We start from the raw sequence: 15,686 nt of genomic DNA on the forward strand, positions 1-15,686 counted from the left end.
GTCCCAGGAGCTAATTTACGCATGTCGTCACTCTCTGGTTCCATGATTTTAAATGATAAATTGACATATAGTATCTATTTATGAATGTTTTCTAAAGGGTGACACTATTATAAGCCTTTTATATAAATAAATAGAATATTCTTCTGAGTGGGCGGAGACTATCGTGAGCCTTTAGTATACCTATATAGAGTAAACCTAGGGTGAATCTTCCGAGAGGGCGGAGTCTAAAGACGCATAACTATAAATTGTGGGTGACGTGGGAGAGCCTTCCAAGAGGGCGGAGTCTCCTGTAAGCCTTTGGTATAAATATATAGTGTAAGCCTTTCTGAGTGGGCGGGACTATTGTGAGCCTTTGGTATTAAGAGTAAGCCTAGGGTGAGCCTTCCGAGAGGGTGGAGTCTCCTATAAGCCTTAGGTATAAATATATAGTGTAAGCCTTTCTGAGTGGGTGGGACTATTGTGAGCCTTTGGTATTAATATATAGAGAAAGCCTTTCATCTTATTAGCATAATTGGTAAGAATATAGAGTAAATTGGGCGGTTCTTACTATATAACTATAAAGTGTGTTGTAGAGCACCATATATACCACTACTGATGTGTCGGATGAATGGGAATTTCCAAAAGATACTCCTGCTCCTGACAAACATGCTCCAGACAAACATGCTCCAGACAAACATGCTCCTGAAGAACATGCTCCAGACAAACATGCTCCTGAAGAACATGCTCCATACAAACATGCTCCTGACAATTGTGAAAATCCAGATTTGTTAACATCAAGTGTTCCATTCAAACGCAATATATTGCCAAACAAATGTATTTTGGATGAGACAAATACAAAGATTTATTCGAAGAAATATGAACAGAATTCAAGCAATTCAAAACATGGTAGACTTTATGATACGGTGCATTCTTGCATGTTTTGTTATAAATTGGTGACGAATATACAAACTCATCTTCAACATAAGCATAGAAATGAAAAGGAGGTGAAGGAGATCTTGGACTTAAAAGAACAGATAGACAAAGTAAAAGAAAATGAATATAGGTCAAACTTAAAGAAGCGTTTAAAGAACTTACAAACTCTGATTAGAAACAAAGGAAACAACAATCATAATCAAAGAGTTCTTGCAGAAGAAGAAGGGGAAATATTGCTGACCAGACGCAGAAAGTCGAATCAATTCAATGTCAAAGATTACGGACCATGTCCGAATTGTCAAGAATGGATTGTCCTGGAAAACATCACAAAACACATGGTCGCATGTCCTATCCAAGAGAATATTGATTCAAAGGGCGCGGCTATTATTCAGTCCAAGATTATGGCAGGTAAAATTTCTTCCTCAGCGTCAACCAAGTTAAAAACAGAAGTTTTCCCATCTATGATAAGAGACAAGACAACTGAAATAGCTCAAGGAGACCATCTTATCACAGTTTTAGGTAACATATGGCTTCTGAAAAATGCTGGAAACAAACTTAGAAGAAAAAACTTTACAAGTTTTAGAATGAGATTGGCGGCAAAGCTGCTTTCCCTTCTTAGAGAAGATTCGCAAATCCCCTCTGCTTCCATGCACTATTTTAAAGCCCCAAAACAGTTTGATAGAGTTGTGTCTTGTGCAGTAAAAGCTTGTGAAGAAGATGAAAATGCTGACTTGAAAAATCCCAGCACTGCAATTAAGCTAGGCTACAATTTAAGTAGATTAGCAAATGCAAAATTAGGAATCGGAATCAAGGAGGGTAATGACAAAGCAAAAACAGAGGCCAGTGAATTTTTACAATTGCTAAGAATGGAATGGAACGTGAAAGTGACAAAGCTGGCAAGAATTACATTGGATGTGAGGCATTTCAACAAGAGAAAAGAGCTCCCCGATCCATCTGATATAGAGAAAATAGCAGCTTATCTTGTAAGGGAAATAAAGAACTTAGACCTCACACCAAACAACAGCAATGAAATTGTATTTCGAGAAGCAGTTGTACTTGCTGAGGCAAGGTTACTTTTGTACAACAGAAGGAGACCAGGAGAGTTAGAATGCCTTAGGTAAAACCTTTTAAGCAATAGTATGATAATTAAAAATGAATCTTGACTTAATTGTTTAATTTAGGTCATCGGTAAATCTATTTCCTAAGTACAAATTTTGAATCATGCATATTGTTTAACGCCTTATGTGAAGATTATTTTAAACTTGGATTTTAGAAATCCAATGCTTAGTAAATATTGAATAATTTAAAATACTATTCATAATATTTCCTTTGTAGTATTGAAGCTTACAAAAACAGATCAATGTCAGTGGATGAAGCAAACATGGCCCTGCGGAGTCACTTAACAGATTTTGAGAAAATGCTTCTCAAAACTCAAGATCTTGTGGAAATACGAGGCAAAGTATGTATTAGATTTGTTTATCAGAGAATGTAATTCAAATGTGTAGCAAAATCATTTTTCTATCCTAATATCTGCTTTATAAGCATTTCTAATTAATAATTAATTAATTAATAATTATATCATGTCTCATGCTTAAAAATGTAGTTAGTTCAGCTATGTGTGTTCTGAGTTTACTGAGGTAATATAAAGTTAAAAGAAATATCAGAAATAACAGGAAGACCAATATCTACAATATACAGTTTTTTTAAAGCGACAGGAAAGACGTGGAATTACAGAAAACAAGAATCGAAGTGGCAGGCCGCGTAAGTGTAGTGTCCAAGGGGAAAGGCAACTTATTCGACTAGTGAAAAATAATCGTCGAAGGACTTTGACTGAATTCACGAATGTTTCCAATGAGAATGGAGCTAGTAGACTGTCGGAAAGTACGGTAAAAAGAATTTTGAGAAAAGGGGGATATCGGAGAAGGCTTGTAAAGAAAAAACTCCGGATTCGTGAAGTGAACAAGAAAAAGCGAGTTAATTGGTGTAAACAATACAGACACAAAACTGTCGATGATTTTTGGAATAATATAATATTCAGTGATGAATGTAAGGTGATGATTGATGAAGAACAACGCATGTATGTATGGCGACAGGATGGTGAAGAGTGGGACCCCCTTGTGTTGCACCCCTCCTGGACGGCGCCTTGATTTGATGTTGTGGGGATGTATAACAGCTCACGGTGTAGGTACTTTATGTATTGTCGACGGTAACATAAATGCCGAAAAATATATTGAAACTAGAAAACTGACCAGTCAGGAAGGGCCCCGCTATGACAATTAATATAGAGAAGTGAAAAAAACTTTGAATTCCATCCTCTTTATATTAACAATGATGAAAAATAAATGCCCGGCAGAAGATGTAAAGAACTGGAATATATAGGATCTCATGATTTGTAGTTGGATATGATTTTCATCCAACAATTAAAGTGTTTTTTTCTTGAGCCTTAGTGAGGGGATAAAACACACAAGTTGGATAAAAATCATATTGTACTACAAATCATATGAGAATCTATTAATCCCATGTTTTATACACCACAATCAATGTTTACACTGTTTAAAAAACTCCACATTATTTTACTTTATTATGCCTATGCAAATCCCATTGTAAAGTCACAACTGTGGGATATCAAAAAAATATCCAATGAGTCATATCCACGGGATAAAGGGGGTTAACATGGGATGAAATAAAATTTGTTAAAAAAACAAAGAATTGATACCAATGCAATGATACCAATGATGCAACAAACATCACTTGCAGACACATGTGTACAGTAATATCGGTACATATAACAGATAAAGACATGCAGACCTTAGATTTTCTGAAACAGGCAAGATAATTAATCTCAGGGGATTAATTATCCTGCTCTCATTCATTTATTGAATTTAATCAGGGCTTACAGAAGGAACATTTTCAGGTACTATTCTTAAGTTTCCTTTAATATAAACATAGCAACCAAAAACAACAACAACACCAAAACATCCATTAAAAAAAAAAAAAAAAGAAAGAAAAAAACTTACCGGTATATCTAATAATTTTTTTTTTTTAATTTATTGTAATTCATATTTTTTTTTTATTTTACAGAATATAAGTATTTGGACTAGAATGAAATATATTCTTTATCAAATACCATCCTTTAAACTGAGGGGTAAAAATATTAGGGTGCAGCTCATGGAATGAGAGTTTAATTTGCTTCAAAACAAACATCAGTGCAGACAAAGATGTTCATTAATCTTCATATGACAGATAGATATAAGCCTCTAAATTTTCTGCAGCAGGCAAGATAATTAATCCCAGGGGATTAATTGTTCTGCTCTCTCATCCTTTTCTTCTAAAGAACTATATATGATATTAGTCAAATTTGGCCCCCAAAATTCCCTATTTTTAAAATGATTCAGGTACATTAATTTGTTGTGTTATTTTATAAAAGAGTTGACATGAAATATGTTTTTCACCTATTTATTTGATTTATATGCACTCAATGGCAGTATATGACGTCATAAGTGACGCTATTTTTATAATTTAATCAAAATCAATCAAAAATTGATATTTTTCTTATGTTTTTTCGAATGGGGAATATTGAGCGACTCTTTGAACAAGAATGAACTTTTTGTCACTTATGAGTATTGGATAGATATATCTTTGGCGAAAATATTTTGTTTGTTCAAGCAGTCGCTCAATGTTTCCTTAAAGAAAAACTACCTAAAAACAAGCCGTTTTATGCTAAAAATGAGAAAATGGCGGGAAAAGTTAAACTTTATGATGTCATATTTTTAAATTGTGGATACTAAAATCAAAATGAAAATTATGAAAAAACTTCAAATGTATCTTTGTACAAATAAAACGAAGAATTAGAGTAAAATGACAATGTTCATTTTAGGGGGCCATTTTAGGCTCAAACCATATATAGTCCTTTACAATAAGATTTTTTTTTTTCAGAAATGACAGAATGGGCTTATTATCTGATTACCTGTTAAAATTAACAGCATTAAGGCAGAAAAAAAAATAAAATAAATAATTAAAAAATAAAATAGTGAAAAAGGATATCTTATCCTGATTTTTGAATTCAATAAAATTATCATTAATCATTGTGTACGGTATTTTAACCAAAAAAAAATATGAATATTATATTTTAAATCCATATTTCAAAGAATGTACACAATACTACACATCATTCAAAATTGACCTTAACTTCCATGTATACAATGGTAACATTCTCAGCAGTTATCTCTCTTTGCCCATTCATTCTTATGCATAGTTAGGAATCTACCCCACCACCCCAGCTCCAAACCAGAAGACATAGAGAACTAAACTTAGCATCAAAATATGTATTTCTGCCTACTGAACTACCATACCAAATTTGAACTTGATTGGGCAACCATAAAAAAAGTTATTAGAAAAAAACAGGAAATTTGTGGACGGAAGAGTGACAGACGGACGGACAGAAGGACAGACGGACAGAGTGATTACTATAGGGCACCCGCAAATCCTTGCGGGGCCCTAATTATTGCTAGCAACTTATGGCCTGTTGTAGCCATGCGTTTTCCTAACAATCAGTATATATTTCAAGACGACAATGCGCCTGTGCATAGAGCGAGAGTACTGAAAGATTTCGTGACTAGAGAGGGAATAACAACAACACTTGAATGGCCAGCCCAAAGTCCTGACTTAAATATTATTGAACATTGCTGGAAAAAAATGAAACACGAAATTAATAGAAATGTTCATAATCTGAGGACCAACGATGACCTGGCAGCTGCCGTTCGACAGGCCTGGAGTAGTAGGGGGGTGGTGATACTAGCACACATCAACTCCACCCACTGTAGGCTCTGCATAATTATGTAAAATAATACCTATGCAATATGTAAATTAACTCAAAAGGCTTGAAATGTCATCCGCCTACTGTACTATATAATACCTATGCAATATGTAAATTAACTAAAAGGCTTGAAATGTCATCCGCCTACTGTACTATATAATACCTACGAAATATGTAAATTAAGTCAAAAGGCTTGAAGTGTCGATTAGCATACTGTACTATATAATGTCTACGAAGTATGTAAATTAAGTCAAAGGCTTGATTGCTCTGCATAATCAACCTCGCCTATTGTAATATATAACATCTACGAAAAATGTAAATAAGGTCAAAAGGCTCAAGATCTAACTCCACCCCATATGATAATATGCAAAAGGCTTAGACTTTACTATATGTTCTTACAGATCTACCATAAAACAGAACTCCAGCTAACAGGAATCATTTAACATTTATTAGCGCAATACTAAAGAACATTAATATCAGTACATCGTTTGTATATATAAAACTAAAAAAAAACTAAAAAAAAAAAAAAAAAAAAAAAACAACCAAAAATATATATAATTAACAACAATTACAAATGTACATAAAATGATTGTATAATTGCATCATAAAAATGTCTATTGCAACATGCCTCATGTATATAAAATAACAACAAAAAATAAAATAAGAGCATTAATCACTATTAATCACAAATGTATATCAAATGATTATTTATAATGCTGGAATAAAAACATAAACTCACTATCAACTGTATCATAAACAAAAAAAAAAAAAAGTTTCCATGCCTCATGTATGTAAAAAAATAAAAATACATAAAATCACTATCAATCACAAATGTACATCAAATGATTATTTATAATACTGAAATGAAAATGAAAAATTCAACAAAATTTTACAATATTACATAAAATGATTGTTTGCAACATTGAAACAAAAATGAAAATAAGCAAAACTAAAATACATGTATTAGCGGAACTTAAATATAATTTTGATAAGAATTCATACAATTAATAAACTACGAAAAGAAGTATTTATCAAAACATTAATTAAGCATACTAGATGATTGTGTATATATGGAAAGATATGAAGTTATAAGAACACTTTGGAAAAATGAGCAGATTAAGCATTTGAATATAGTAGTTAGTGAATATAAGGATGTAAAAAAAAAATAATAATTGTGATACAACTGACCAAGTTTAGGTCTTTTTGCTTTATAAGATATAAAGCATACAAGTATAAAAGATTGAAGAACAAATCTTGCAAGAGCAATGAGCTATAACTATTAAGCATGAAGCGGAAAATATAGACACAAACGTATGAGTAAACAAGCAATGTCATCCTTCATCATTGTTTACTTATCTCACATATATTCACATTTCCATATAAACCTACTAATGTGTCAACAGAAAATTTAATTTTGCTTAAACATTTAAAATAGTCTTAAAATTATGCACCCACAATAATAGTATAAAGAATGATATATAAATTTAAATTGTTGAGAATGTAATTAAAGTAAAGAAAGTACATTTTTGAACAAACAAACTACAATGATTCAGAAGTTGAATCAATTTCTCCGAACCCTAATCTATTTCCGTATCTGTATATTTCTAGTTCATCGTCATCATCAATATAGTGAGCCAAAATGTCTGCTTGTAAATTATGCTGTCGCCGTATATGACGTTTACAATGATGAACGATACAAAAGATGAAGATGCAAATGATGGATGTTATTAAACTTGCTGAAAAAAACAGTGGAATAGATTTGTAAAGGTTTTTTCTATCAAATAATATCAGCAATCATTTCATGTTTCCTCAACCACAAGAGGTACACTTAGCCATACATTAAGGTGACTCTATACATCATGGTTTAATATGATAAATTGTTAAAATGTGATGTTTGAAAATTGAAATATACAATTATTGTAATTGAATGCAGGGAGAATTTCAGATGAAATGACATTTAGATAAAATGTACTTACTTAACAAAAATAATATTTGGCTATAAATTTGATGCATTTTGAATTTATATCCATTCCTAGATCAAGTTCAGTTCTTTTTCCATGATCAAATTATTCATATAAAATCTAATGTGTAGAATCTCCTTAAGTACTTGACAGATTTCCATTAGTACACACTATAGTCGATGCCAAAACGTTGTGTTCTTTTTCTAGTTCTTGGGGGTAATATTTTCTGATTTATTGGCTGAGTAGACTTATTTTTCAATTTCTTTTTACTTGACTGCTTAACTTCAAATACTTTTTTCACAAAAATCTTCAGTTGAATATAAATGTGTTTGAAAATATCATATATCTCTGTTACTTTCCTCTTAATAATAATGATTTGATTGCAAATAAATGTTAGGAAGCCAGCCACACCTACAAGCAAAAAAACAGCACATATAAAGCTGTGTATTTAAAATAAAGTTCACAGATTTTCATCAAGTATTTCTTCAGTATGAAGATTTGCAGTTATCTCCCTCCACATGCTATTGTAAGTAAAGCGTCTGTATAAAGCATACGCGGCTAAACTCAGGCAGGATAAAAATGCCAAAGCTGACAGGCAAATAGACACAGCTGAAATATAATGAAGACTTTCTTATGTAGCTATTTGTTTACCTAATTGTATAAAGTTAAATAAAAAACATTTAACCAGTTATCCCCCTCCACATGCTATTGTAAGTTAAGCGTCTGTATAAAGCATACACAGCTAAACTCAGGCAGGATAAAAATGCCAAACCTGATTGGTAAATACACACTGCTGAAATATAATGAAGACTTTCTTATGTAGTTACTTGATTACCTAATTGTATAAAGGTAAATAAAAAACATTTAACCCAAATATTTACTTATAATGATGGTGAAGGTCCTTCCATTAGTGAAGTCGTTCCCATTTTCACTCTACAAAGTAAATAAATATATAATTATGATGATATTTATAATCCATTCTTGATTAAATTGTATTATTCTGATTGGAAATACATCCTTTTGTCTTTTGTAAAAGGCATATAAGTTATTTACTTTAACTTTGTAATTTATCAATTAGTATAACTTTACCATGGTTATTTGTTAAACAGAAAAATGGATTATATTCCTTTTGTTTACCTCACTGCTGCTTATGCTCTGCAGGGTGGTCGGATGGAGAATTATAGAGGAGGAAGAAGAAACATGCTACAAAATTGTTATTTATAAATTAGTCTATTTTTACCATGTTTATTGTCTACCCAAAGAAACAACAATAAATATTTTCTTTACCTCCCTAATCTGTGTGCTCTCAAAGGTGATGGCATGGCTGGCAATGGCTGGGGAGGTAGAGGGATGCTGTAAAATAGTAATTCATAAATTAGTCTAACTTTAGCATGACTATTAGTCACTCAAAGAAATCAACATGTATTCTATTTTCATTTTTACCTTACTATTCCTTGCGCTTCCAGTTGTAGTGGGAGGGAAAGTGTCAGAGGCATGCTGTAAAAATGTAATTTAGAAATTAGTCTAACTTTACTATATCATTTTTATTTTTTAAGCAGAGAAATGGATTATATTTTCATTTTGTTTACCTCACTGTTGTCGATGCTTTGAAGAGTAGTCTGATGAGGGACCTCGGTGGAGGGAGAAACATGCTGCAAAATTGTTATGCAGATATTTATCTAACTCTATAATGTCTTTATGTATTAGTTACCAAAACATGAGAAACATGACCCCCCCCCCCCCGTTTAAGAAAATACTCAAATGCTTACACATTCGGTTTTTGCCTCTCCCAAATAAAATGTCACTCCACTATCTGTAACAACATGCTGATTCAGGTCCTTACACCTTAATGGTGTAATTTCAATCGCCACAACTTGTACTGAACAGTGTCGGAGATCCAAGAGTCCATCGCCGTCGAAGCGATCAAAGTAAAGGATGGGGATGTCATCAATACAGCCCCTGTACCATCCTCCACCATTCCACATGCATTTTCCAGCACTATCACAAATAGAGTCCAAAGGCTTGCCATGCATGCGAGCAAACAGCATGATGATAAGAATGAAAGAAACGGTACACATGTTCATGTTTGCCATTTTCTTTTCACTTCGGCGTGTTCCTTCGCATTTAATGAATTTCGAGCCCGATTTTATTGTTTCAATTTAAATGAGATATAATGGGATATATATATATTTATTTATATAAAACAGTCTGTTTGTGTTCAATTCCATTTAATTTTACGATTTTATATATATTTTGAACTTAATAACTTGATATGTTTTGTTTACTTCTTTATTAATAAGTTCTTAATTTGCAATCTTTCAATCTTATATTTAGCTTTAATTAAAAATTTAATGCTGAAATATTGTTTATCAGACAGTACTGTTTTCAAGGACGAGTCAATGGTCGAGAAGTTATTATATACATTAAAACTTTATTGTGTAAAAATATCTATCATATCAAATTTTCATCAGTTGTATATATAAAAAGTTCGAAGTCTGACATTACCATAATATTTCACCAACCTATGAACTCCACCTTGGTAAGTCCAAGCAAAATAAGAAAATGGTTTACGTTTACATAATCTTTAAAAAAAAAAGAAAAAAAAAAGGCAAAGGTTACGAACAACAGGGTAATTGGCAATACACATCCTTACATACGTTGAGTAATCAAAATCAAGAGTCATAAAATTTGCAAGACTAAAGCTGTTTACTTCTTTACAAGAAATAGTTGTTTGCTATATTTTGAACTTTTCAACTATAATTTATATATCATATGCTGAGTAATCAAAATCAAGAGTCATAAAATTTGCAAGACTAAAGCTGTTTACTTCTTTACAAGACAATAGTTGTTTGCTATATTTTGAACTTTTCAACTATAATTTATATATCATATGCTGAGTAATCAAAATCAAGAGTCACAAAATTTGCAAGACTAAAGCTGTTTACTTCTTTACAAGAAATAGTTGTTTGCTATATTTTGAACTTTTCAACCGAAATTTATTATTGAAAGGGTTATTAGAGAGTGTATATATATATGAAAAAGTTCAAACACTGACGACGCATCTAAAAGCAGTCATGGCTTCGAATGCAAGAGCGGTCTTCTCACAGCAAATTGATGATGATGGTGAAACACCTATGTTTGTCATAGAGAAAAATGATTCTCTAAGAATTAGAAAAGGACAGTACTCTATCAAGATGAGCTATTATAACCGGAAAGTTTACTTCCACATTCAAAGTAAGTTATAAACCTTATTAAATAAACCTCTGTTTTATATGGTAATTTATCCAGAAAACGTAAACTAAAATATTCATGATTTTTAAATTATTTGGTATTTTTGATACTACTCTTTGTTTTTATTTATTTATTTATTATTTTTGTTATAATTTTTTAAAGTATTGATATGTTACCATGTAAAACTTTTACGTTTACCTGTTATATCATTAATATATCCATTATTAAATTAAGATTAGATTAAAGTGATTTTACGTTCCTGATGATACTTTAATGTAAAATTTTAACATTTTTCTTTTCTGTTTCTTCCTGACAGACAATGCAAAAGGAACATCGACTTCCATCCCCGAGGAGGTCATGCTAGCAATGGCAGGTTTGGGGGAAGAGATTACAGCAGTGCGAGACTTTGTAAAAAGTCTACAACCCCCGAGTCCACCAATGGTAAGTTTTCTTGAAATTTGTCTTTATGTTTAGACGATGAGATACATGTATATAACCGTTTAAATAATTCATACAGCTGATATACATGAATGTCGGATAGGTAAAATTCCACAAGTGTTATTATTATTTTTTTAATATAGCTCAGAATCACCCTTCCCAAAAAAAGGAAGGTAACAATTGTTGAATCAGACGATAACGAAGATGGGGGAGCTTTTTAAGATTCATGACCATCTTGGCTGTAGATAGAAATCATTTATTCAGGAAATGTGTTAATCAAGAATATTAATACTCGATCCAAGAAGCGGAAGAAGTTACCCTATTTTTAATTATTTTAACAAGATCCAATCTTTGCGGCATTCCTGCGTGGTGGAATTACAGAATGTGGCGGTCAAACTTAAGTCATCAGCAGATGTTCTTCTAGAAGGAATTGACAAAAAAATAATTGAAGTTGAAGTAGGCGAACAACAATTAGAAATAATCAAAAATCGTATGGCCGACATTTGTTCCATCCACTCATTGCGACCTTCCTCCGTGGTGGAATTACTTAATGAGACAGTTAAACTTACGTCGTCAGCAGATGTTCTTCTGGAAGGAATCGATAGAAAAAAGAAAGAACTTAATGCAGATAAACAACAATTAGAAATAATAACAAATCGTATGGTTGACATTTATCACTGTCTATGTGTCATGAAATGATCACCTTAAGGTAAGGTCAAAATTAAAATGTTTGTTTGCAGTTGACTATCCTACCCATTAAAATATATGCGACAAACCTTTTAACCTATTATTTGTGATTCAATAGGAAGCAGTAAAGTAATATTGTTATAAAATTGAAAAACTATCCATTCATTCTAAAAATTACAGGTTGACAATTGCAAACAATTTTTTTTAATTTTTGACCTAATGTTTTGTAGCGTACTTCCGACTTGATCGAGTATTCATTACTTTACCCATTTTATGTGCTCATATAATTGTATACTGTATTAAGATTTATCAATTAATTTGTGTATTATTTTGATTTTAAATTATGGAAAACTAATTGCCAACATATTTAATCCTTTCACGATAGCAAAGTCAAAATATTAAGATATGTTAACACAGTATTGATAAATCTTAGGCAAATTATTATACGTGTATACTCTCTTGATAAAAACTCTTCCATTTTATACTTTATATATTGCCTACTGTTTTCATTTAGTAAACGTTAATGACTCTGCAACGAAAAACGTGATAATTGGAGAGCTATTGTAAACAATATCATGCTTTATTCCATTACTCATTTAATCCAATTAAACAACTTTCTGCATATTAAGAATATTGACTTTGATTGTTACTTTCCCAGATACGGAATTGTTAGTTGTATCCTTAATTATTTATTTCCAATTAAGCGATTTTGCTTAACTATTTATTGTAAATCAAAGTAAAATAAATTGTTGGAACGAAGGTTTTATGTTTATTTCAAATACAGAACACTGATTTGTATCAAACGTCTCTATCTTAATTACATGTTTACATTCATATGCTAATAAATTTAATCAAAATACATATTGTACAGTTTATTCATCGATTTGAGTTTTGGTCGCATAGTGTCCATATGAATATCCCTCAATGCCGTTAGGCTCCAACCACCATCGTTTATCGTCAAACGGTGACAGAGAAATTTTGTTGATGTTCTTTAAATACAGGTTATGATTTTCACTTCGAATAGAGTTCATTGAATGTCTATTCAATTTACTGTCCATTAGACAGTTTACGTAGTTTTGATAAGTTAATTCTTTTTTGACTACCGATTTGGAAATTCCTTTAGCTTTCTTCACTTGCGTTTTTTTCTCATCGTAAACAATGAATGAATACATTTTTGGTCGTAAACCAACAAATCCAAGAATTGGATGAGATGCCGTTTCATCTTTCATCTTTCCAACAACTTTCTTGTGTTTTTCACTGAACAGAGGATGATCTCTCGGATAGTTTGACGTGTCAAACAAATCCATATGCTTGTTTATCTCCTCGTACATGTCTTCAACTTCAAATCTACAAAATTAAATAAGGTGAAGAACAATGATCGTCTGAATTAGTTAACAGACTTTATCACAAGAAATAACTATACCTACCTATAAAATAGAGAGTCAGTGTCCGTCATCAGTAACTTTGCATTTTCTCTATACTGTTTTTTGACAAAGCCATAATGGAATTCATACATGAAAAGCTTGGAAAGATCCAATATGCTCATCCCAGTGTAGATTGGTTTGTTCAGTAAAAGCTTGACCTTTTTGTTTTTCACTCCCACAAGATCGCTATTGAAGATGGTAAAACTCTCAAAACTTGGTTTACTAACCAATCTCTGCAGTCCCTTTTTTTGTATGAACTAAGTTAAAGTTCAATCTATTTCTGATATTTTCCATGGTTTTTCTGTAATGATAAACGAAAATAAACATATCTTACTGTATAGTGTCAGAAAACTATGATCATATGACAATCTGTACATAGATAATTTTGAAAATGCTTACCCAAAAACTATATTGTTGTAAGACTTGTAAAGAGAGACTTCAAATTCATTCTGAGCTTGCTGCCTCATCTTCGTGTTGTATTCTATGTAGGGTTTTAACCAGTTTTCCTGTTCAAAGCTTATTACTCTATGCATATCTTTCAGAATAAGTCCTTGTTGAAGATAGAATTGTAAGTTTCTGTAGTGAACAACGTATTTGTGCTTTGTTCGAAGTGTAGGAACAAGTTTTCTCGAGATCTCACCCTCGATTTTCTGTTTATGAAAAATCTTATACAGTTCTTGGCAGTAAGGAGATAGATCTTCAATTTTGATAGATAACGATTCCGGTGCTAATGGTAGATCATTATGTACATCATGCAAATGACTTGGATATTCAAGTGTGACCTCTAAGATATATCCATTTTTCGCATTTTTATCTACATTCATAATGTCAAGCTCTGATATTTCATTCGCACTCAGCCATTTAAAATCCCTAACAGGGAGGGACTCAATCATAGCTCCACCATATAAGTTGTTCATATCAAAATATCCAAGGTAAACATTTGGTTTGCTTGGATTATAATTCTGCTCAATATAGGGGTTGTTAGCTTCAGCGAAACGTGATGTTATCATTGCCACACCACCACGCACACCCTTTTCAATCATCAGATATTGCTCTATGTCAGTAAGTAATTCTAACTCCACACCAGTCATTTTTAAACATGCACTCCAGCACATACCAGCGAGGGTGTAATACTGTGCAGGATCTAAATCAAAACTTTTCATGGAAATATCTCTGAATCTTTCAAAAACATCCGCTAAAAGTAATACATCACAAAGTATATATAGATCATGATATTCCCTCATTGTTTGGATATTCATCTCTCTCCAAACTTCTTTCGCATGCTCATACTCTTCATCTGATATGTGACATTTGCGTATAGTATTGTAGAATTCATGTTTGGGGGGTAATTTATTGACTAAAAACTTTGAACTGTCTGTAATGAATGAGTATGGATAAATTCCCTTTCTTAATAAAAGATTTTTACAAGAATCGGAGGGTAAATGTTCATTGAATTGTTGAAAATGTTGTACACCGCTAGATTTCAAATTCTTCACCAACACATCCAAAGATGTTGTAAGAAATTGAAAAGAGTCTATAAACCTTAATTTTGAAATTGTAAAAGAGACGTATCGTTCATTAGTATTGGCGATGACATTAATACGTTTTTTCTTGAATTTTCCAAGTCGTTGCATGATAAGATGAGCGTCAAATCCTCTAAGATTGTGTAAAATAACAGGTATAAACTCTACCTGCTTAAATTGTAAATTACAATTCCGATGCGCAGCACCAAAAAAATCACCTGTAATATGATCATGATTTCTTACTTTGTCATGCTTCTTAATAAATTCCAACCCACACAGATGACAATGTGTTGCTCTTTGAAATAAATTTTCTATATTACCGTTGATTTGCATAGGTTCTATAATATGTAACAAATTGAGAATTCTTTCCTCTTCTTCGAGTAATCGAACCATGAACGTCTCTACGATGTCCTCCCCTCGATATACAGTAGGCGGTTTAGTATATCTCTTATCAGTAGAAACTATATGATAAGCAAAGCCACAAGGTTTGAATTCAGAAATATTACTGGTGTGTGAAGAGTTTGGATCTAGGTCACATGATTGAATGGGTTTGACATATGTTTCGAAATCAGCGTAAATGACAAATGGCACACGAAGTTGTTTCGCAATATCAGTAAATTTTAATACGTCATTTTCTCCAGGCGTTGGCATCTCTATTTTCTGTAAACCGAGTGACATGCAAAAGTCAACATGT

General features: G+C 32.1%; 1 protein-coding gene across 1 annotated transcript; it reads right to left on the reverse strand.

Annotated features, from left to right (window-relative positions):
- Positions 1-6,238: 6,238 nt before the first annotated feature.
- On the reverse strand, positions 6,239-10,290 carry LOC117685520 (uncharacterized). The gene is made up of 6 exons (XM_034459952.2): positions 9,459-10,290; positions 9,279-9,341; positions 9,133-9,186; positions 8,977-9,042; positions 8,827-8,892; positions 6,239-8,622 (listed from the first exon to the last, which is right to left on the reverse strand). The coding sequence occupies exons 1-6, from the start codon at positions 9,780-9,782 to the stop codon at positions 8,554-8,556; spliced, it is 642 nt and encodes a 213-aa protein (XP_034315843.2). The 5' UTR covers positions 9,783-10,290; the 3' UTR covers positions 6,239-8,553.
- Positions 10,291-15,686: the final 5,396 nt, after the last annotated feature.

Source organism: Magallana gigas, chromosome 1, assembly GCF_963853765.1.
Source record: "Magallana gigas chromosome 1, xbMagGiga1.1, whole genome shotgun sequence".
Taxonomy (NCBI): domain Eukaryota; kingdom Metazoa; phylum Mollusca; class Bivalvia; order Ostreida; family Ostreidae; genus Magallana; species Magallana gigas.

What these genes read in the sequence shown, in the direction of transcription:
- LOC117685520 (XM_034459952.2), bottom strand. Translation starts at nt 9,782, where the DNA reads ATGGCAAACATGAACATGTGTACCGTTTCTTTCATTCTTATCATCATG. An exon ending in GAAGCGCAAGGAATAGTAAG is followed by an intron (nt 9,043 to 9,132) that starts GTAAAAATGAAA and finishes ACTATTTTACAG; the next exon opens with CATCCCTCTACCTCCCCAGC. An exon ending in AGAGCATAAGCAGCAGTGAG is followed by an intron (nt 8,623 to 8,826) that starts GTAAACAAAAGG and finishes TTTACTTTGTAG; the next exon opens with AGTGAAAATGGGAACGACTT.